Genomic DNA, 24,589 nt, shown 5'->3' on the forward strand with positions numbered 1-24,589 from the left:
ATCTACCCCTTAAGGGTAGAAAGCAGGATTCTCTGAAGTGGGGGAAGGATACTGCAATCTTGGCATTAGTGACAGCTTATTTTATGCTCATAAGCTCTAAACGTTTTTTTTTTTTTTCCTGCTGTTTGCTATTAAAAGCTAATTTGGCCAGTTCTTCCTCCTCTAAAGAGTGGTTTTCAGGAATAGAAATGGCCTCACTTCTCTCTAAGAAGCCATGCAAGGAGGTGAAGACTACAGGAATCCTCCTCGAAGAGAACTTGGATGCCCAAGACAAAAAGAGATTGACAGCGCGTGTCACCTTCCTGGCTTTTCCTTTATTTTGGTTGTTGCGACAGATGCATGTGTGGGTGTATTGCTTCACCTATTTGTTTGTTTGTCTGTGCTGTAGCATGCATTCTAGCTGCAGTTTCTTAACTCTGCCTCTTTGGCTGTTGCTGCTATCTGAGGTATTTAGCTATTTTGGATCAAATATCTCCTGATTCACAGCTGTTGTCAAAACACCAGTGAATTTCAGGGAGTTCTTTAACAGAAGAACACATTGATCCTTCTGCAAAACCAGTGTTGAAAACCTGTGAAAATTTCCTGTGAACAGAAAGCAGTCAGGAAGTATTTCTCCCAGGAGGAAAAAAAACTCCTGTTCTGCGAACAAATAAGGAGGCAACAGTAGTTGACTCAGCATACACTGTATGGTTTTGTTTTTCCTATTTAACCTGTAATCCAGAGGTCAGGAGGCTATATCTGAAGTCTTATTAAATTTAATTAAAGTTTTCTCTTAAGCATGTCTACTCTTTTGATTGCTTGAAGGAAATCAAAGATGAAATGAAGGCTGGGTGAGAATGTCCTTCTCAGGAATATAATTTATTTCTATCCATTTGATGTTATTCAAACCTACAATGTAAATACTGTATCTTTGGTATAGGAACATTTTTAGCTTGTTATATACACTTTATCTTGTTCTATAACACAGGGTTTACAGGATTTCTTAGGGTCTCCAGGTTCACTTGGGGATAAATCAATATTCTAATGAAAGATTTAGTTTGAGGTGGTGTTAAAAGTTGCATCAAAATTAGTGGAAATATATTTTCCTCAGATGTCCTCTTGGGGTATATTTGTTTGGGTAAATATTGAGAAAACATTCTAATTTTTCTTACTTTTACAGTGGGATGAGGGATATAAGACTTACAAGGAGCAGCTGAGGGAGCTGGGGCTCTTTAGTCTGGAGAAGAGGAGGCTGAGGGGAGACTTCATCACTCTCCACAAGCACCCAAAAGGAGGTTGTTGGTCTCTTCTCAGGTGACAAGTGCTAGAACAAAAGAAAAGGGCCTCAAATTGCACCAGGGGAGGTTTAGATTGGATAGTTGGGAGAATTTCTTCTCAGGGTGGTCAGCATTGGAATGGGGTGTCTGGAGAGATGGAGGAGTCCCCATCCCTGGAGGTATTTAAGAGATGCGAGGATGTGGCACTAAGGGACATACTTTAGTGATGGTATGCAGTAGGTCAGGTTGATGGTTGGACTTGATCTGGAAAGTCTTTTTCCAACCTAAATGATTCAATGGTAAGCAATAAAAAAAATTAAAATAAACACCAACAAAAACAAGAACTGTGATTCCATACAGTTCCAAAATACTAGCTTGTATGGTTGAAGTAACTTAGTTTTGATTTTCCTATTTCTTAAAATTCTGTTCTCAGCTTGATATTACATATTATTTCTGTTGTGTTGCGGCATTTTCAGGTTAGACATTTTTCTCATGACCTTTATTCTTATATTCAGATGGAATTGTATTTGTAGTTATAGTATAACCAACAAATACCTAGGAGCAAAATGTTATTGTACTATTTGGGGCCTGAATAGCTGTTGCACGTGGTGGACGAAGATGGAAAATGAGCAAGGGAGAACGGTGGTGTGGTGACAAGAAAACCAAAAAGATTTAAGAAGTCAGCAACTTATTAGCAAAACTCCAACTTCTTCAGTGCTTGAAGAGGCTAGTTGGCTGGACTAGCAGCGCTGGTGGAGGAGATATCAATTGGATGGAATCAATTCTGAAGACAGACTGAGCTGAAGAAGAGTGACTTTTTTTGTATATATTTATCTGAAAAGTTAAAAAAAAAAAATCAACTTTTTTTTTTACTTGATTGAAGTGTTTTCTGCTCGGTTCACTTTTTATTTCTCACTCAAATCGGCTGTTTCATTAAACATTATAAAATTGTAGTTAGTTAGCTCTCTTTTAGGTAGTTTAGTAACTGGAGTGTGTGTAAGATGTAGCCTTAATAATATGTCAAATATGTCACTTTTTTTACAGTACCATGTGGAAAATATCCTTAATTTGAATAACTGATACTTAATTTGTGCTTACAGAATTTCCAAGAAATGCAGGGAATTTTGCAGTAGTGTGAATCCAACTTTTAATAGGATAGATTTAGGTATTTGCTGGAAACAGAACCACCAACCTTGTGTTTCAGTAACTGCAGTTTCCTGGTCCATGTAACCTGTTGACTTTACATCAATGTCACTATTAGCGTTATTGAATTTTTGTGTGACTGCTCGTTCTGTGCTACTCATGAGTCATGTGCTTTTTAATAAACTGGGACATCTTTGAGATATACCAAAGTCTGCGTAGTAGAAGATTGATTAATGGCAGCAGAGAGCTGTATCATTCTGCAAACGACTCCACAGTAGACAGTAGCAAATATTTTGATTTCAGAATAATATTAAATAAATTTGATTAAAACAAACAACTTTTTCTTGATTTAATGTATGATGTCCTTAAAGTAAACTTTGAAAAATTAATATCAACTTGTTTATTTAAAGTAGAAAAGTTCAGTAGAAACGAAGTAGAAATTTAGAAAGGGGAAGGTTCTAGGAAGTCGGACTGCTGAGTAAGTGCAATATTTTTTTAATGTGCTTAAACGGCTCATGCAGCAATTCTCTAATGGTGGGCAGGTAATTTGTGTGGCTTACTCTTAGATCACTCTCATAACTTGCTTAAACTTGCACCTGTATGAAAAGTGGCTTTTATCCATCAGCAACCAGAGCATTAGATCTCATTAGACCTCTTAATACGGAAGGAGCAGACATGTCCAAGTACAGTATCCAATTGTTCCATAGCTTTTCTTGTGTCACTTGTATGAGAGCATGTTCAATCTCTTTTCATCTTTCTGCTTTGGGTAATAAAAACCTGGTATCTACAAGCCAACTAACTGTTAACTATTAGTTTTGGCTAAGTCTCCTGATGATTCTTGTAGAATTTTTGTTTTTAACTTTTCTTTAGACTTTCTTTTTGAAGAATAGTTGAATGCCCATCTCTAGTATCCCTGTAGCCTCTGAGCAAGGGAAATTGGAGCACAAATTCACCAAGCACATAATTCCTGGAACAAATTAACGTCTTTCAGTTTATAGGCAAACCAACATGCACTCTTACTGCTGCCCAAGTGTGGAGGTGAATTAGCAATTACCTCAAGGATCAAATGGCTCCTGGAAAAAGCCTTTGTAAGATTGATATTATGCAGTGGAGGGACTGCTACATACTTGCTTGGCACAGAGCCACTTCTGTTCAAGTGATGTTCTGACTTGAGGTTTTGACTCACTCATGTCTTTGATTTAGTGTCTGTGCTGTCTCATTAGTTTCTGATAATTGCAAGCTACTGTCCAGGTAGGAAAAGAGCCATCTTTGGTCAAATACTGTTCTCACTATCAGTGTGCTTGTACATATCTTGTTTATATGGAGATATTTCAAAGCAATAAGTTAAATCCCATAGCAGAGTTGTAGTTTTAACCTTTAAGTCTCCTATCCTACCTAAATTTTACTTTTTTCTTTCCTGTGGGGCCACAAGGAACAGTCAGGTTTTCCCTGAAAACAGGATTTCTATTTAGATGGCATGAAGTGAATCAGTCACCTGTGAGTCAGGCAAGCGCACCTGAAGTTGATGCTTCATAGATTACAGAATGCAAAAGTATGACACGTATGACACACAGAATGTGAAGGTCAAAGGCAGCCTTGGCTGCAGAGACCATGAAATAGTGGGGTTCAAGATCCTGAGGGCAGCAAGGAGGGTGCAGAGCAAGCTCACCAGTCTGGATTTCAGGAGGGCAGACTTTGGTCTCTTCATTGATCTGCTTGGTAGAGTACTGTGGGATAAAGCCCTGGAGGGAATAGGGCCCAACAAGGCCAGTTAATTCAGTGATCACCTTCCAAACTCAGGAGCGATGCATCCCAACAGAGGAAGTCCCTGAGCAGCCAGGGATCAGGTTAGGAAAACTAAAGCTGAGATGTAACTGAATCTGATCAGGGATGTTGGGGGCAACAAGAAAGGCTTCTGTAAGTAGGTCAGTGATGAAAAGAAGACTAGGGGAAATGTTGGCCCTCTGCTGAAGGAAATGGGAGACCTGGTTGCCTGGAATATGGAGAAAGGTGAGGTTCTTCTTGCAAAGAACTTCTTTTCCTTAGTCTTCACCAGCAAGAGCTCTAGCTGCATAGCCCAAGCCCCAGAAGGCAAAGGCAGGGACTGGGAGATCGAAGAACTTGCTGTAGGAGAGGATCTGATTTGAGATCACCTAAGGAACCTGGAGGTGCACAAGTCCATGGGACCTCATGAGATGCATCTGAGGGTCCTGAGGGAACTGGTGGACATGGTTGCTAAGCCACTGTCCATGATATTTGAGATGTCATGGCAGGCTGGTGGAGTTCCCGCTGACTGGAAGAGGGGAAACATAGTCCCCATTTTAAAAAGAGAGAAAAGGGAGACCTGGGGAAATACAGGCTGGTCAGTTTTACCTCTGTGCCTGGCAAGCTTACGGAGCAGATCCTCCTGGAAACTGCTAAGGCATATGGGCAATAAGGAAGTGATTGGTGGCAGCCAACGTGGCCTCCTTTGACCTGCTGGCCATACTTCTTTTGATACAGCCCAGGGCACGGTTGGCTTTCTGGGATGCAAGTGCACATTCCCTGCTTATGCTCGGTTTTTTGTCCGCCAATACCCACAGGTCCTTCCCCTCTGGGCTGCTCTCAATCCACTCATCACTCAGCCTGGATTCATGTATTCATGAATTCATGGGATTGCTCCAGCCCAGGTGCAGGACCTTGCACGTGGCCGTGACCTTCATGAAGTTGGAACTAGATGATCGTTAGGGTCCTTTCCAACCCACACTGTTCTGTGATTCTGTTTACTTAGAAGGAACAAGTCTTCTGAACTGATGTTTATTTTTTGTGTGACCTTTTCTAGTTCATCTGAATGTAATGTGCTCGGCAAGAAACTGCCAGGTGAACTGTGTGCTGTGTTCCATTTGCTGTCAACTGGCTCAGCCGTTCTCTTGAACTTTTGAATATATTTTCCCCGGGCAAGCATCTATCTGTTGGTCACTTAAAAAACTTGGCAGCATTTGGATATGTATAGCTGCAAGACTTCCACTGACATGAAATGTTATGCCTTTAATACAGCTGCAAGGCAGAGTGCCAAGTGTGGGAGAGCAGTGCTAGCGTATCTCTTACTGATACAGATGAGAGCTAGAAGTATTGGCTTTTAATAGTGCTTGTCATTCTGCTTAAGTGGGTCCGTATTTTCGTATGAACTAATGTCTTGAAAGGAAAAAACACAAAAAACCTGCAGGAAAACACAGCATAAAACCCCTCTAGCAGCCCATCCTTCCTCCCATTTTTGAAGGTTATCTGTTAAGAGATGCTGTAAGCTGCAGGGGAATTTAAAGTGCCCTAAAGGAGTAGAGGGCATATAAGGAGTTCTAGTAAATGATGTTGTCAAATTCTTCTATTTTCACACGTACAGGATATCCAAAGTAAAGCTAAAGCAGGATTATTCCTTCCCCTTTTCCCCTTGGCCTTCTGTTGCTACAAGTTAAGCAACACTTCATTCCCTAGAACAGGTAACACAGACAAATTTGATGCCTGGTAGGTATAGTGAGTGCTGATACTGGCCACTCAACAGAGATGATTAGAATTGGAATTAGGTCCCTTCCAAATGGACTGTTCCAGGTTGAGCTTAGTCATCTTGATGCAAGTTGTACATGGGACGTGGAGCAAAGGAGGTACTCAGTTTTTACTCCTTTCCTCCATCCAAGTTCAGAGGAAATTCTCGTGTGCTGCCCGTTTTCTTCATTGCTGATTCTTCATTTTGTGGTATTGTACATTAGGAAGTCAGCTCTTGGTAGGAAAAGTGATTGAAGGAATAAGAAGGTGTAAGTGGGGACTTCTCTTTTGAGCAGCAAGTTGCTGGATGAAACACTGAGATATGCTGGGAATACTGAGAACTCTTTCACCCATGTAATTTTGTAAGTACATAGGTAATTCCTCAAGGGAATGTGAGGCAAGAAGGGAGCCAAATATTTGGCAAATGGAAGTAATATGCAAAGTACTGTTTATTAAAGGTACCGTGAAAAGTTCTTCAAGCCACTCTGTTTTTAAAGAGATGAAATGTATTGTTTCCATAATGATCTGAGTTATTTTTCAGATAGGTCTCCACTTAGCTAGTAATTTCCTGCAATTTTGGGAGTCATGTTGGAAATGCAGATAAATAAGTTTGACACAGCAACTTTTTTTTTTTGCACTTAAGTTGTTTTCCTGGAATCTGTTGATCCTTACTTAGGTAACTGTCTCATAAAAATGAGTTATCTTATTTTGTGAATTGCAGTTCCATGACTTGAACTACAGGTCGTGTAGCGAGGTGATAAATTTTGTGTCTGAAAATCCTGTTTTTCGTCTTTTACTTTGTGAATCATAAGTTGGTTTGGGCAATTTTTTTGATATAACTCTGTTATAATGTAACCTTCTTTTGCCTGTGGTGGCTAGGTAAGCAGTATCTCATGTTTATGGCTTGGTTTTTCTTTTTTTTTTTTTTTTTTTTTTTGTGTAGATTAAATCATTGAGGTAATCGTGAAGTCCTCAGGAGGAAGTAAGTGTTGGAAACACATCTATTTTAGCAATTAAGGTCTGTTTCATGCAGGATGTCGCTCTGTAGGTACTGCTTTGTACTTGCATGTGTTAAGTAAAACAACCTCCTCTGATAGCGTATGTGTTAGTGAAATACAGGCTAGAAATTACATCAACCATTTGGTAGAAAAAACAACGTTATCTTTAAACTGATGTTATAAAAATGTTGGCCTCCTGGCTTTCTTCTCGTCCTTCCTCCTATTTTAAGAATAGGAAGAATGATGGGCAAAGAACATCACGCTTAAACTGAATTAAAGTAATTCAGATCCATTCCAGAGGAGTACCTGAAGTGGACAAAACAGTTGTTGCAGTTCAAAAGTAGAAGTCTTTGTTAAATTAACCAGAAGAGAAACTACTTAAAGTGTATGATATTTTTAACTCTTTCTTAGTGAGCGTTTGCAAGTGCTGTGTGCACAAGGAGGCTGTGCATTGCTGGTTTCAGTTAAGTATAATTGCAGCCCTCCTCAATGAAACAAATTCCTGTTTGGCAGCTGCATCCTCAAGTAATGGTATAATTTAGTCTAAGCTGTTGTGCACTTCCGTTTTCTGAAAACAAAAGGAGCTGGTGCAAAATAAAAGCTAAGCGTAGCTGAATGCTCTTGAACTATTGTCTACCTTGACTTACACAGGAAGGTCTGTTTTTGTAAATTTGACTGAACTGCTAGTTTCCTCCTATTAACTCTTAATGAAGCTTCATAAAGTGTTGTTTTCTAGAGCATCTACATGTTAGAAAGGCTGATTGAAAAGTAAATGCATTGAACTCGATCGTTTTTCCTAGAGAGAAAGACAGGAGCACAGTGAGTCATTATTATCTTGATTAAGAGTAAGTTAATTTTATTGTTTCTTTCTCTTCGCTCATTGCAAATGGACTTGCATAGTGGATGGGATGGGCAAACTGTTGGTCAAATTCAGTTTCACAATTGCAATAAGCCAAGATAGGGTTATGTGGGCAGGTATGAGAGCAGGGAGAGTGGCAGTGGAGAAGGGGAAGAGAAAGGAATATTAACATCTTAAGTTAGGCCTGAAGGGCAAGAAACCTGCTCCTGAAAATGTGTCTTCTTAAAAATACTAGCCAAAAAAGTGGATATTTGAGCTTCTCCACAACTCAGTCTGGTTTCTTCAGATTAAGGTGAATTTCTCTCTATAAGAGGATAAGAAAAATTGATGTCAAGTCAGATTGACAATGTCTGCTATACTGAAGTGAGATAACTAATGGTGCAAAGAAGTGGAGCAGAGTTGAGAAGTGAATGAAGGTAGTGGCTTAGTTTCCAAAGCTGTGCGGTTGGTCCAGTGGACAGGGAGTCTGAGTTAGGGTCCTGCTTCACTTGGAAATTAAATTTTCTCTCAGTTGTCTTTTTGACAGGTAAATATAGCCACCGAGGTTTGTGCATTTGGAGATCATATGTAATTCATTAATATTAAAAAGAGGCGAAGAGAAAAACCAAAATACCTCTCTCAAAACCTGAAGAAAGCTGCTCATGGCACATTTTTTTTTTCAGGATGAATTTAGCATACAATCATACATTAAAACTACTACATGAGGGAGCTAGGCTAGTTGAACCTTCAAAATTACCCAAATCATCAACTCAGTTGCATACCAATTTGCTTTGCACTACACTAAAGGGTTGTACAGTGATGATCCTGATTAAAAATTGTTGCCTCTTACTTTGTGAGCGTGTATCTGCTGAATGGTGTCTCTGAGCAGTGGTAAAGTGTGAGACCTCACTGGTTTACAAAAGCAGGACTGAAGCATGGCTTGAGTTTGTATTCCAGGTAAGGTGGAAGATATGGAAGATACTGACCGCTAAGGGCTTGAATTCTTGAATTGGGGGGGCCAAGAGATGCTTCTGAAAACTCTTCACGAGACAGGGAAGACCCCCAGCCCCAATGTCTTGCATTGTCAAAAAATAAAATAATCACGTGGAAGCCAAAGCCAGCGTGTGATGGCTGGCAGTTCCTCATGGCTGGAGAGCTGAGGAAGTTGAGGGGTGCTGAGTGTCAGCATCTTCTCGCAGGTAACTAGTGATAGGACCAGAGGGAATGGCCTCAAGTTGTGCCAGGGGAGGTTCAGGTTGGAAGTGAGGAGACATTTCTTCTCAGAAAGAGCAGCCAGGCATTGGGACGGGTTGCCCAGGGAGGTAGTGGCGTCACCGTCCCTGGGGGTGTTTAAGGAGAGGTTGGACCTGGTGCTTAGGGACATGGTTCAGTGGGTGACATTGGTGGTAGGGGGATGGTTGGACCAGGTGATCTTGAAGGTCTCTTCCAACCTTAATGGTTCTGTGATTCTAAGTGACTTCAGTCAAGATGTGTAGAGATGTTGTTGCTTTGTCTTCTCAGTGTTTTCGTGGAGGGTGCTTGGTCATAGACAGGTAGGAGATGCTGGAGGGTTCCACAGAGGGAGGAGTGAACCGGCAGAGGTAGAGAGTGTGACTTAATAAGTAGAGAGACTAAGAGGGACTGGTAGTTCACCTGAAGAACTGAGCACTTGAAAACTGAAGGTGTAAAGAGGAGTTTGTACCCCTCTTATTTTTGAGTTAGTGTCTTTAGAGGTAAGGTTTTTACTGTAAGATAATGTGATGTTAATGTAAATTTATAAAATGGATTTAGCACGAAGGTTAAAAAGAGCATTTCTCCCCCCTCTCCTTCCAACTGATTAAAAAAAAATTAAATTAAAAAAGTTCAATTTATCTGTTTGAGGCATTGGTCCTAGAGAAAGTACTTGATTAGTGATCAAGATCAGTACCTGAGTGATATTAAAAGCTTTATCCTTCTAAAGTATAGAAGATGTCTATATATCAAAAACTTGCTAATTTTTATGATAAAAATATTTCAAAATACCAAATCTTTTATTTTATAAGTGCTGTAAAAACTTGGGCAGTTTTACTTGGTCATTTTAGAAAGACGCATTCTCTTCTGTGTTTGATTCATAACCTTAAGGCATTACAGTGGATCCACCTTTTCTTTTTTTTTCCCCTCCTCTGGAGGAATACAACACGCTTAGGGGCTGGCCTTTGTCTGTCATGCATTCCCACCATGACAGATTTAGCAAACTGCAGCTGAGAAGTTAGACTAGTTTGTACTTTTCTGCTGCTTGTGCTGGGAAAAAGCTATTGTTTTCACTGGATCACTGGCATGTTAATTATTTTGATGCCAAAACCCATACAGTTTTGCTGTTCTTTGTATTTTCAATCAAAGAATGCAGGCAAGAACAAACAGAAATCCTAAAAAAGACCTTGTTATAGAGTCTCCGCAGCAGCGCAAGGATGCAGGTGCTTGTGAAGCAGAAGGGGACAGTTCTGCTGTAGTAGTGATGGTAAGATTCATTTAAACAAGCTCTCTCTTCCCTCTAGTAACTCCAGTTCTGTCTGAAACTGCTTAATTTGATGCTAACGAGAAGCTCCAGCTCGCTTGTGTAGGTATATTTCAGATCTGGTTTTGGTTCTTTGTCTGTTCTCTGCCTTTTAAATTAATAAATTAATTTTGGCAGTTCTGGTTTACCAAGTCTTTGGTTCCCTCTGAGTATGACTTTGGAATCTAGTTTTCATACCAGCTGCTTTTCGGTGTCTGTTGTGTCTGGGGTAGTCTCACGAAGGGCGAAGACTTTACACTTCAAAATCCACCTGTGTTTTTTTAGCTGCCCTGTGTACCTTTCAATTCAAATATATTGAAACTCTCTATGCGTGTAATGGTTAAATTTTACTTAAATTTTTGAAGAACTGTCTAAATTCAGGTGTACATATGTTAAAGGGTCTATTTTTCAATGTCTTCAATGCATGTTGTTTAGGGATTTAAAGTTTTACAGTACTTTCCAGTGTGGGGAGAGGCGATGTTCCTGTATGTGAGGGAGGTGATCAAATAAAATCATTTTTTTTTCCGTTGCTACACACTAGTTCTGTTGGAATGGCAACAGGACAGCAAGAGAACATAATAAGCAAGCTGTAATGAATCCACCAACTCGCTGCAGCTAGGACAATAAACCTTCTCAAGTAACAGAGGAGGGTTGCTAAACACGTATCAGTAGAAAGAGGTACATAAATCATTCTTACTGAAATTCCCTTGTTATTTAACAATATCTCATACTTAATTGCTGAGTAAAAGGAGGAAGGTCTCCTCTTTTTTGTCCGGCTGTGGTTGAAGTTAGCGGGGGCTGTGATCCTCACCCTGTGCCTCCCCCAGCCCCATTGGAATTCCATGCTACGCATTTAAGACTCAAAAAAAAATTGGCGTACGTACTAATACACATCTGTGGCTTTATGGGAATTGTTTCTGTACATAACTGGAAGCTTACATGTGTGTTAGCAAGACAGATTTTCTTTCTTTACATTGTTTTCTTTAGTTTCGCTCTGTTCAGAGCAATTGTTAGTAAAACATGTTTTTTCTGTATGGGTGTGTTCTCATTTCTGGTCCAGATTTTCATCAGTACAATATGAGCTAATCTTGTGTGTGCTTTCCTGCCTTTGGAATGTTTAACTTTATTTAGAACTGTTTTTATTCCCCCATGAGTACTCTGAGAGGATATTTAGTGTTTCTGCGGAGTACTGCAGTCGATCACTACGTGCTTTAAGGGGTGAAAAAAAGTATAAAAGGTTGCTGCATTTAGTTATTACCATTTAGGAAGTATGTCCTTTTAATTTTCTAGGAACTACTAGGTTTTAATATTCATGGGTTGATATCAGCAGTGTTTCCCCTCCCGTTTGATATTTTTAGATAAAGTGGGTGCGTTCACAACAAAAGTCATTATTTTAAGGGAGAACATTTAGGTTCCACATAGGTGTCACAAAAATGTCTTTGCTTTCCTTTCAGTTGCTAGTTTTGTCTTAATCTGTTACGTATATAGACAAGTGTATATATGGCATATAATTATAGAATGCAGGATATCCATTTTTGCCCTTTTTTGAGGAAAACTAGATGAAATGTCACAAGGACGCTGTGCTGTATGCACTGCTAGACAGAAAGCAGAAAGTAGGGTTGTGTGTTTCACTCAGCAATAGTCTTTGGGTCCATTTTGGTTTCACTGGGCTGGGGTGTTGCACTAGATCTTTACTGCCATAGTGGAAGTAGGTATTTTCGTGCCGGTAGGGGTGTGGTAAGGTAACGAGAAAGGCTGATACATTGCTAACTGGTGTTGCAAAACGTAAACAGCAGAATTTCAAGTTTCTAATCCAGAAAACAATAGAATTGTACGAGATTACTTTTTGAGACTTGCTTTTGGAACAGGGCTTCTGGTTTGCTCTAGGAATGCTTCTTGTTGGCTGTAGCCTAAAACATTCTTTCAGGTGTAGCTGCATTTCTCTTGCATGGGTGATTATGATGTGACTTACATAACACAGGTTTTTTTGAGTAGTCTTTATAATGGTTGGACAGAATCAGCTGTTTTTTTGCAATATGTATCCAAGTCTAGTAAATGCAATTTACAACGAGTCTGCCAGAATACTTAGGAAACGAAATATTTAGAGCTATGAGCACTACGTGATATTGAAACTATGTTATTTGATTGAGTGCTGTGCCTGAATTATATTTTTCTGCTTATAGTAGGATGCTAAAGAGAATAAATTTTGCAGAATCATTGTTAAAGTCAGAAAAGATCACCATGGTCTTTTTGTTAGATCATCTGCGTGAAACAGGCTGTAAAATTTCCCAAATGAATTCCTGTTTGAAATAAAGTGTAACTCTCTAAATCAAGGTTAGTGGTTCACCTCTTTTATTTTTGTTACTGTAGGGGGGCAAAAAATCCAAGCGGTAGTTCACCTCAACAGAACTTTCAGGAGGCTAAGTGCTTTTTTTGATAAAGATACAGATATTTGTCTGAATTGTGTAGTTTTGACATTGAGCTACTGTGTGCCTGCTACTTGAAACTGTGGTGTTAAAACTCTTATTTTCATTTCGCTGTATTTCATTTCGCTTAAGTCCCCTTAAGAAGCCACTTGGTAGGTCAAACTTTTGTAAGAGAAATAAATTGTGTTCATAAAATCTTTTAAACTATAAAAAAAAAAATTATTTGGATTCTTTTCCATGTTGAGAAATAGAGAATAACTTTTAAGAGATGGGAACAAAGTAAAACTGAAGTACTTAAAAATAATAAAATGCGTGGTCCTGGGCAACCTGCTGTAGGTGTCCCTGCTTGAGCAGGGGATTGGAGCCTCCAAGGTCCCTTCCACCCTCAGCCATCCTGTGATCCTGTAGGTATTGTTCTGCTGTCTTGCATAATTTTCAACACCATGATGAGTTAATCTGGGCTTCTATGAGAAGTGTTTAGAAAACAGAAGTCTGACAGATTTTAACCCAAACTTCTTATTCCCTGGTTAGGTGGTGCCCCAGAGCCTCACTTGGGATGAACTGCTCTCGTGGTGGCTGTTGTACAAGTCACCAAATTAGCACACGTGCTGTCCAGTTGCACTCTGGTAGTTGTTTGAAAGTAGCAGCTGCTTTCAAACCAGATGATGTCTCTGGGAGGCTGGAGCATCCGGAGGCCATCTTTCTCTTGGAAATAGATTTGAAGCATAAAAGTGGGTTCTTCTGTCTAATAGAGCACTGCCCACACCTATTTCTGTTGTCAGAAGCTTCTGTGCTTGTAGGAGAACTTAACAGGATACAGCATGCTTGCTTTGTGTCTGAAGGTAAAGCAAATCGCAGAGGAGGCTAGAAATCAAATAATTGGAACTGCATCCATGTTAAAAACCTGATGTAAATACTGGCAATTCAGAAGGTCTTGACAAAATGTTTGAGCTCTGAAAAATGTTCTTGTGTTTAAATGGATCTCGATTGTCAACTAAGTACTTCTTGTAAATAAAAGCACAATGCTTTGTAATTTAGGCCGTGTTCATTGAGTTTTGGAACTCCTTTCTGTTACAGACCCCTTAAGTCTTGGATAAACAATAGAACAAGATTTTTCAGGCTTTCTGGTTAAACTGAAAAAATAGAAACATAATTCCTGTTTCTTAAAGAAACACGGTACAAAAAAAGCCTGGATAACCATTTACTCTTTGCGTGGGTGATTCTTTCTAGCCCTGCTCTGTTTATGTAAGCATGAGAACCGGTGACTTGAAGAATGCATTTCATTCTTTCAGGTCCCAGAGGCATAAAAGTTTTGAATTTGTCAATGAAAGCATCTTGTTCCTTAAGTATATGCATAGTGGTAATGCGGTCTTTACACAAAGCCACAGAAGTTTATTCCCTCCTACTGCCCCGAAGTTCAAGTCACAAAATCAACCATACATAAGAAAGGGATAATGTGTAATATAGTATTTAAGAACAAGCTCTAGGATAAAATATTTTCAAAAAGTTACACTTAAAGTTGATAAATCTGGTTAATTTACTTTTAATGAGGACTTGTTAATAAGCTTGTGCAGGAGTATATCCTAAATATGGTTTTATAAGGCAAATGATGTTTCATGGCATGAGGCTAACTAATCCCCACTTATGAAAAACTTGATCATCCCTTGTTTTGTGGGAAGGTGAGTGGAAGATCAAATTTGTCTCATGAGACATATGGGGGAAAAAAAAAACATATTATTTTTTCCTCTAATACATAATGTAGGCAATCATTGAACTCCTAACTCAATGCTCCTGCTTTTTATCTGATCTCTTTTGACACTACTTGTCCAAATATATAAATGACATTCTAGCAGATTAAACCAGTGGGTGTCATGTGGTGTGACACTATGTGGGTGTCATGACTGCTGTTTTAAAATGCTTCTCGTTTCTGATAAATTTCCGTGCCTATAACACACTGCCAAAATCGAAGTGGTACAGCAGGTACTTCCTTTGTTTTGGTTTCCTACAAACACAGCAGTGGCTAGGTCAAGTGCTGAGCTCCATGAAACCCTGTGCTCTTAGCATTTTCTTAGAGTACTGAGATAAAAATATCGTTTCTTCAAATTAATTGGAAAAATTAGGTGTTGTCTGAGAGACTGACTTTTGTATCTGTAAGCTTGGTTATGCAGTCTTGACCAGGCTGAGTTTTATCTGTGTCAGCTGTTTCATAAATCATATTCAATAACAATGTATATACATAGTGCCTTTTCTTTTTTTTAATATATATTACACGCAATAATACACCGGAAAAATCTTTTTTCTGAAAAAGAGCTTGAGAGAGAATCTGCTTCCTTGTGATGTTGTAGGGCTGGCTAAATGCCAAGGCAGTGCGCTGTTTATTGTTTTCTTTTTCATATCTGGTTTAAACTGATAAAACATCCTCTTCCTTTTGAATCTGACAAATGACAAAGAAAAAATTGAGTAATGCTCTGGAAAAACTAGGAGAAGGAAAATCTTCAAGAGTTCTTACAGAAAGGATATTTCTGTAAATCAGGTACTTCACTGATTAAATAGGAAGATGGCGTGGCGTTCTGGTCCCATTAGCTACACCCGTGTCCCACAGACTTCGAGGACAGATGCATATTCAGGGCATCAGCTCCAGAGAGCTTTAGATTCTTTAAAAGCGTCTAGTAAAGTAGAAATTTGGTTTTAGTCATGTTTACTACACGTAAGCAAAATGTGAGCATTTGCTTTTAAAGATCTTTTTTATCAGCTTTAGGTTGTGGTGGACTTGTTTTGTGTCTATAGAGTATAGTCATGCGTTTGCAATGAACCGGGTGCTTTTAGGAGCTGAAGTGTATGCGTCCTTGGTTTTTGAATTAGCGTGCTACAGAAGTGATTGTGTGTGTGTATGTAAATGAAATAATTTTTGTTGTTTTTAGAAGTAATCCTTTTCCTCTCTTGATTCTGATAAAATGAGAGGAGCCAGAGCTAGCTTTCTTCGTCTTCCGCAATCACCTTCACAAGAGCATTAGCAGGAGCATGGATGTAGTTTCTCAGCACCAGGGAGAAAAAGCAAGAGAAAGATGATCATGTGCAGCTCCACGTGAAAATCCATTGCCAAGTTGCGGTGACAAGCTTTCCCTTGCAATCAACTGGAATTGATGCCATGATCTGCCTGCGTGCGAGTTCGGATAGTAGATGTCCTGATAGGGTGAACTTTGTGACGGTATTGGCCATGGTTGTTTCTTCTTCCCTTTACAAAAGCTTCTCAAATTGAATTTTAAGAATATTAGAATATTTGTCCTGAATTATTATTATTATTTTTTTTAGGATATTTTTAAAATTGCAACTTACACTGAAACTAAGTACCAGAATTCAAAATGCTTCTGCAGCAGCATTTAATTAGGACAGAGTCATATGCCCTGGTTTGATGTGAAGCTGCCCTGCTTCCGAAAGGGTTCCATCAGCTCCTGCCCGCTGGCACCAGTGGTTGTGCCGTCATCTGTGCAGCCTTCCGCAGACCAGTCTGCCCGAGAGCTGGCTGGTTGGGAAGAGCCCTCTAAAGCCAGATCGGCTCCTAATTTGGCTCAAAAATGTGACTATTCAGTTGTCTGGTACTAGCGTGAGAAGCCTCAGGAATGTGCCACGAGAGAGAGGGTCATTTTGGTGTCAGCCCTCCTTTTGATTAATTTAAGCCAGTTGTGAATCCGAAGCTTCAGCTAACCAAAAGGATTGATTGTATACATGGCTAGAGTGGTCTTTGATCCCCTATATGTTTCTTGGACCCTATTTAATATGGATTATTTTGTTTCTCCTAAAGGCTGGCCAGCCTGGAAGAGACACTCAGCCTGCCAATGCAGCACCTTAAGTATCATTTTTCATGAGAAAGTCTTCAGAAGGAGTAGTAGCATTGCAAACACCGACATGGCCACAGCACTGTTGTGATATCTAAACCTTCCTTTAATATAAGAGCGTACTGCACTGAGCTCAGGCTCAGTGACTGACAGGCCCCACCTTGCTTGCATGGGTAGGTGGAGACCTGGTGCCCCCACTGGAAGTGGGAGACAAGTGAGCAGAGGGTGTCTTGGCTTCTGAATGGTGTTTTCGTGTACTTCATTTGAATTTGAAAGCTTCTTCACGCTCCGAAACTTGTCACAATAATTTGATGATAGTAATATTTTACGTCAAAAGCCCTGAAAACAGTCTTTGTCCTGAATACAGTTCATTTCATAAAGAAATCCCAGTTTCAAGATAGTGTAATGTTTCTGAGACATACAAAAATAATGTTTCAGCTCATTCTTTTAGTTTGCTGTGCCTTTCAGTGCCTAGATATAGATAAAGCTTTACTAGCAGCTGTTACCGTATAGTATATCTGTATTTTTTATCGTGTAATACAAAATTATTTATATTTCTGAAGTAATTTATATTCACAAGTCTTTAAAGTTGTTATAAGTTTAATTAGTCAGTGACCGTAAAGAGGCCTGTCTTCCACTGGATTTCTGCCTTTTCTGCTTTTCAGTTTCCTGAAAATGGGCAAAATTTGGAGTCATTGGAGAAAGAAAAAATGTGTGACAAAAGTCTCTGTTGCTTGGGGATTCATGCTCAAAAAATAAAGGTTTTGGCACGCTGCATCGCTCAGAACTCTCTCTAAATCTGTTTTGCTATCTGCCCAGTGAACAGAATGCTTGGCGAGGTGAATGAAGGTTTTTCACTGATTGTGCACAGCCAGCTGTAATGCTTTGACTGCTGTGTAGTGCTTTAAATGTTGAATAGCGCGTAGTATCTGAAGAAAGCTACACATTCAATTAAGAGGAAGAAAAATGGCCTATGGGAATTCTGTAAAAACTATAGAGAAGTAGGAATGTGAATTAGCCTATCCTTATTGCAGGTTCCTGCATTAAAACAAAGCTCAAAGCTAAGACTATGTGTTTTAATCCCTGCTGAACCCAGATCAGAGCTCTCTGGGCAGCATTAAGCAAAGGTAATTACTAAAGAGATTAGCAGGGTTTTTTTCGCAGTTTTTTTTTTTCCCTGTTTGTTTATGCTGTAAATATACAAATGTTTATTCTGATAAGCTCTGCATTAGTGTTTTTTGTGAAGTAGTTTTATTTCTTCTTTCTGATACAAATAGTGTGCTTGTCTGCATAAATATCAGTTGTGCTTATCCGTATGGTATCGCGTGACTTGAAGTCTACATTTTCATTAGTCATTTTTTGGTGAAGATGAAATCTCATTCTGCCAACATTTTAAAGAGTTACTTGTTAAAGCGGCCAACAGTTGTAGTTTTTCTACAATATACCTGAATTTCTTTTTTTCTCTTCTAGGCAAAACCAAAGCTCATAGAACCAATAGACTATGAAAATGTCATCGTTCAGAGGAAAACACAAATTTTGAATGATGCCTTACGGGAAATGCTACTGTTCCCTTATGATGACTTTCAGGTAATTTAATGATTCCCTCCCCCTTCTCCCCCTCTTTTTTTTTAACCAGATTTTTAGCAGTAGTTTTTAAATAATAAAGAAATGACTCTCATAACTCTCTCTAGCTTAAATAAATAAAATTGTCATTAGTCCCTTTACATTGCTCAATTTATTCAGTCAGGCTACAGTAGAAGAAATATCACAGCTTCTTCATCTGTTCAGATTATAAGGTCTACTTCTGCAACTCAGCAATTTTACTGCCATCTGAAGTAGGTGATCAGTCATTTTTAGATATTTTCACCCCTTTCAGGAGCAGGAAATCATGTGATGTCTGTTCAAAAAAAGGATCTGCTTTTTGTCATGTTTTAATTTTTTAATTGACTTTTTGTTTTCCTCCTTAGCAGTGAAGGGCATGAATCTTAGAATCTGTTCAAATGAAAGCTGTGATTCTTGGCTGTATGTCCCTAGAAAAAATTGGGTTTTAGCAAAATACCCCTTGCATAACAGGGCTCTGACTTAAGACAGACTGAACTGAGATTTGTGCTCATCTTAATGTATTTCTGTAGAACTCCTGCATTTACCTAAATAAGTAGTATATTTGAATACTCTTTTTTGTGTCTCTTTCTAGGTCCAGTTAGAGTAGCCACAAACATCTTTGAGACTGTAACTGGGGTAAAATAGTAAGGAAAGTCTCTTGCGCATGCCTGCAGTCAGTGTCTACCTGTATTTAAAATTATGCAGGCATCTAAATCAGCTACTTCTAGAGACTGTGTTACAGTTGAATACCTTAGAGTTGTTTTGTAAAATCCTACCTGAAAAGCTGAGTATTTTATTCAGCCAAGTAGTTGAAGCTAAGCTTGTGGTTATCATGGTGAAAGTTTGTGATGAGTTGGTGTATTTCTACAGAAGGGCATATAAAATCCCATAAATTACACACAGACTTTTTTTTACAGATTCTGTAGCCTATGAAACTATTTACCTGAGTGTAGCTGGACTCTGCTTTTAATATAGTCTGTGTACTTCATTATTACTCATTCTGTGCTTGTAGACTGCATATTGAGAGCTAAAAATTTTGTTTTCAGCAAACTATAGGTATTTAGAGAATTGCTTGGCCTTCATGTATCCTCAACCATGTGTGTAAGTTTGGACTATAAGTAAGACTTATTATGAAAGGAAATCATACTGCCTGTGAACATTATATGATACTAGTGTTCAAATACTAGACCACTCATGATGATGCCCTATAACCAGGTGTTGGTTTGGCAACTGAAAAGTGTAAGTAGGCTATGCTAGCTGCAGCCCCTTCTACAGTGTGGCTGTCCATTGTAGCAGATCAAGAGGAATGAATAATATTTCTGCTAAGCATGCTCTCATCTAATTGACTAGAGCTCAATTACCAGGGGTCATTCTGGTAACCAGCTCCTAATTACCAACAGAGACGAAAGAAACCTATCAAGAATGCTCAGACAAAATGCCTGAGGATAATGTGGGATATCTGAAGAGTTTAAGTGCTGTTTCAAATAGCCTATTCTGCAATTCTTAACTTCAGGCTTGTATGACTGAAGCTTGTCCATGGTCCTCAATCTGATCCTTTAAAGGGCATGATCGAATTTTATTCACAAACTAATGTCTCTCGTTATGTTTCTGTTTGGGTCCTGTGGTCAGATATTTATCAGGGCAGTCACTGAAATGTGTATTACATAGAATAATTTCTTTCAGGTAAAATTACCTAAAATTACGACTAAAGTCAGATTTCTTTTTTCTTTATCCCTCAGAAGTGTAATATCAGAGCGCGTTTTCTAGGTTTCCCCTATAAAGTTTTTGGCAGTCTCATTTTGCGCTTGTTATATATGAAGACTGGTTTATACTGTCAGATTTTATTATTTTTCTGTCAAATATTTCCTCCTAAGACTTGCTGACTCATACTGTTTCTCTGAATATTTTTGTTGCACATTTGACTCTCCAATACTAGTTTGAGCAATCTAGGCTGTTTTCAACAATACATGATGAATTTAAATCTATCAATTGATATATTAAGAAATTACTGTCAGAGAGCAGAAACTTCTTATATGCTTTTTTATGCTTTAGCAATTTAAACCTTTTAACCCTGTGCAGGTTACCATAATCACATTTACAGATTTGAAACCTTTAATCTTGTTATGGTTGCCAATATAATTTTAATCATTTAACTGAAGGCATGTTTTCTGTATTTGCCATTCTACTTCACAACTATTTTCTACTTCCTCTTTCCTAACTTGTTGCTGTTACATAATGCATGGGCAGCTCTTGGTAAGCCTCAACCCAAAAGCCTGATGTTGCCCTCGTCCCCCATAAGATGACTTCAGTACAATGAGTTACAGTGTTTAGAACTGCCTCAATGTGTGTTTTGAACAGCTTATAGGTGGAAGCTCCTACCATTGTTTAAAAACCTGTTCAAGCCATTTCCTCTTACAACATTCTGATCTTATTTTTGCAAAGTTTTTCCTCGTGCTTAGGTTAAACCGATTATGATCTAAAAACCACTTGCCTAAAAAGGAAGCCAAGCCCTAATAATTTCTAAGACATTGAGTAAGGTTATTTTCTTACCAGCATTGCTAGCTTAACTAGCGCTTAAAAAGGCACTGAAAATCTCTCCTAATACTTACTCTGCAGCAGCTGGATACCATTCCTGCAGTTTTTAGCAGAGTACAGAAGTCGTATTTCACAGAGGTGGATTGATAACACTGTTGAATTTGTGTTAAAGTGGAGATTATTGGGGGAGAAATTAGAGACAAGTGTTCATGCTTAATTTGGATAATATTTTTTCAGGTAATGCTTTTAGTTAACCAAAATATAACTTAATGGACATGTTTTCCATAGAATTAGTAACAACAACTTGCCCTTTAACTGCTGCTAGTATTTTGTAAGAAATAATGATTGAAGAAAATATTTTTGTACCTTTTCTCTGCTCTTTTTGGTTGCTAACTGCAGGTTTCAAATGTGTTTGGGATATGTGTAACTTATTGAAATATGTTAAGTACATTCACGTTGCTGGTTTGATTCTTATTGCCAAATTATTAGGTAACTACCTTATTGTGAGTTCTCCTCAAGTAAATTACAGAATATAGTTTTCTACCTATCAGCTAACTGTGGGAATCATAACAGAGTATACCTGTCTTGATTCTAGCAGATTCTAGTTGCAATGTCTTTGAATTTTGGTTAAGAGTTTTCCTGCCACGTCGTAAGACTTGCTTAATATCTAGTTCTGAATTCATTGCCAATGCCACATTCAGTTTTTTAACTCTTACCACATCAGAGATGTTAGGTAGTAAAGGACATCTGATGAGAGCTTCAAGTCTGTATTGGAAACTAGAAAGCTTGCACAGTGGCAGGCTTCTTCGGACCACGTATTGCTTGCTCTTCTGTCTTTCTCCCAGTGAAAGTTACTCCCCTAGTGAGGAGGGAAAAAAAAGGGTGGGTGCTGGTGGTGGGGGAACTAAAACCGGTAATTCACCTGTTTGTGTTCAGCAGTGACTGTTCTCCAAACACGCTGATAGAAATAGCTCTAACTGCAGCCCCCCCCGAGCTATTCAGCTTCTGCTAAAGAAATATGTGAGCATGGATGGAGCAGAAAATGCTCTGTTCTGGGAAAACTGACAAAGGTTCAAAGATTGGTCTTCAGCCAACTGATCTAGTTACATGAAGCTTTCCAGTATTCCACTTAAATGCATTTGCCATCATCCTAAATTTGGTTGGCTGAGGTTATGAATCTTGGTGTTTTTGTTTTTTTTTTTTTTGCATACATACATATATATGTGTGTGTACACATGTATATGGTAGAAGCTCATTTACTTTTCAGAAAAGTGTGGGGTTTTTTTTGGTCATGCTCTGTGTTGATCTTCCTATACAAATTAGTAGGATTGTAATTTATTTTTTTTATCTTGAGTTTCTACATTTCCCTGGTGTTATCATATTCAAACAACAGCAAGCTTTGCTTTTCTCTGGTTTCTAGAAGACCTCTTCATCAGCAACTTTCTCTCCACATATTGTGTCATATTTTAACTTACCATTTCAAGATTGTTTCAGTTGCTTTTCACAAGCTCACGTTCTGAGTTTTCTGCAGTGGAATCACTAATCAGGTTTCTCCCTAACTTGTTCTCATCAACCTTGTGGTACCTTTGTGCTTTGCACTCAACTGTTAATTTCTAGCTACTTTTTGTTATTTAATTTTCACTATGGTCTCCATATAATGTGTTTGTTGTATTAAGATGATAGAACCACTTCTCCCCCTCCTTGGAAATTTGCCTATTAATCTCTTGCTGATCTCAATTACAGTGCTGTCACTCAGTCACTCAGTCACTCTTCTAGATACTTGCTTCCCAGCAAGAGTCTATTGCAGGTCCATTGGGTACTCTTGTATTGAATTTTGTGCCTTTTCATGGCTTATTATATTAATCCAAATCACTTGCATTTCGCTAAATTAGTAAATAATGAAATGGTTTCTTAACTAAGTAAAATTAGTTTAAAATAGACTACCTCCAGGAATCACATTGACAACATAAGGTCAATAACTGTGGAATTGGTGATGCTTAACTGCACTGTAGGTAACTTATTAAAAAAAACCTTAACCCAAAACTGTACTAGTGATTACTTTGCAATAAGACACCTCATATCTAAATGCTTTTATTTCAAAATATATACCTTTGGGGTACAATCTCCATTCTTTCAGTGAAGATTTATCTCAATACAGAATAAGTTTACTTGGAGGAAGTCCAGCGTGGGTACATTCCTACTCAATTATGCCATTACAAAGTTACCCTATTGTTATTTTGAAGGCATTTTGGAGCCTAGTTTAGCTGTTGTTTCACCTTTGTTCCTTTTGAGTTTGAGTCATATGGATTTAGAATGCTTTCACTTAGAGCTATTGACTTTTAGTTAATACGAGTTAAGTAGCTCTGGAAATAGGTATCATGCCATCTTTACAGAAATAGAAGTAAGCCTAGGATTCTACAAGAAGGCACATCTTGAGTAGAAGGAACAAGCAAAAAAAAAATCATATTTAAGTAGTGTCTGCATTTTAGAGAGAGCACAAACTGGTCAAAATACAAAAATTATTTTTGAAGTGTTCAAAGAAATTTCACTAACTTTATTTCTTTTAAAATCTGTTTTATGTTTTTCCTTGAGTCCTTAGCTGAGTAGCCTAAATGCAGAATTCAATTTAGCTTAGAAATTACTATAGCCTTTGACATTCCCCATGTGTGTCTCTTCTGACACCTAATAGCTAAGGGCATGATCTAAGAGGCAGCATGCCATCTTTTCAATTGACTGTCTTTTAAAATGATTTCTGTCACTACTTCTTGAGGATTTGCCTCCATAAAACATCATCCAAAGTGTATGGGAATGTGTGGGTAAGTGACTGTTGAATTGTTATCCTGTAGTCTTTTTCCCATTTTTCCTGCATTTTGCATAGTTCTTATTTTGCCAGCAAGATGCAATATGCTATTGATATCCTCCATTGCTTTCTCTCTCTACTTTGCAGCTTTTATACTTTGCAGTATAAAAGTGATATATCAGCAGTGACACTTTGTGCTTTTTCTGTTTGCTGTAGCTGCTGAGACTTGCGTAGAATAGCAATACTGTCGCTAGGCAGACTGTCCAATTTACAGAGAAGAGAACTTTATCAGATAGCCTGAAGTATTTATCCACCTCCAAAGAGGAGAGAAAAATATGTAACAACTATGATAAAAACACAGGAGGAAGAAAGATAAAAGCTAAGGAATAAAAAAAATAAAACAAAAAACAGGGCTCTCGGGCATGTCTGGTTGGCCTCAAGATGGGCTAAATGGACTTGAAGAATGTTGTGTTGGCTGGCTTCTGTCTCACCTACATCTACTGCAGTTGATGAAGTATCTGCACATGGGACCTGTTGTTCAGCGTGAAATTGCTCAGAAACAGATCATAAGATACCTCAAGTACCAGAGAAAACCATAATTTAAGATCAGCCATTATTTTTTGCTATAGAAACGTAGGTGTTGACACCTTATTCCTCAGAATGAAGTGATTAATTTTAAGAGCTACTTCTTTGTGTGTGGTTTATTTTAAAACGTATATAAGAACCTCATTAAAAATATGAAAACACTTTGTATATGAAAAATCCACTTATACTTTTCATCTTGATAAAATTGAAGACTGAGTTCTGTTGACTTATACTTTGTAACAATGACTTCTGTATAAACTGTGGCCTGGAAAAAGGGTCACCATTGCTGCACGTTATTTATGTTCATTTTAAATGCTTAAGGACACATTATGTTAAAGACACTCTGCTACAAAATCCTTGGCTGTCTTTGACAGATCTTTAGTGCCACATGAAAGCATGTTTGTCTTAAAAAACCCTGGCCATCTTGCTATTACTTTGCCATGAAGAATGGGGAAGGAGGACTAAAATGACTCAGAAAATTGCATGCCAGATTTTAATATTAGTAAAAGCGTAATTTT

The 24,589-nt window shown here is 38.4% G+C and overlaps 1 protein-coding gene across 11 annotated transcripts in view; it reads left to right on the plus strand.

Annotated features, from left to right (window-relative positions):
• Positions 1–24,589, plus strand: part of DOCK9 (dedicator of cytokinesis 9) — a 131,107-nt gene that overhangs the window by 18,669 nt on the left and 87,849 nt on the right. For 6 of the 11 annotated variants that reach the window (XM_040538214.1, XM_040538269.1, XM_040538258.1 and 3 more), the window contains exon 2: positions 18,020–18,136. In XM_040538214.1, coding sequence (XP_040394148.1) covers positions 18,020–18,136 — 117 coding nt within the window. Of the gene's footprint in view, positions 1–9,980; positions 10,252–18,019; positions 18,137–24,589 lie in introns of those variants that run through there. The other 5 variants (XM_040538247.1, XM_040538224.1, XM_040538277.1 and 2 more) reach the window with 2 other exon arrangements.

This window comes from Cygnus olor, chromosome 1 (genome assembly GCF_009769625.2).
Source record: "Cygnus olor isolate bCygOlo1 chromosome 1, bCygOlo1.pri.v2, whole genome shotgun sequence".
Taxonomy (NCBI): domain Eukaryota; kingdom Metazoa; phylum Chordata; class Aves; order Anseriformes; family Anatidae; genus Cygnus; species Cygnus olor.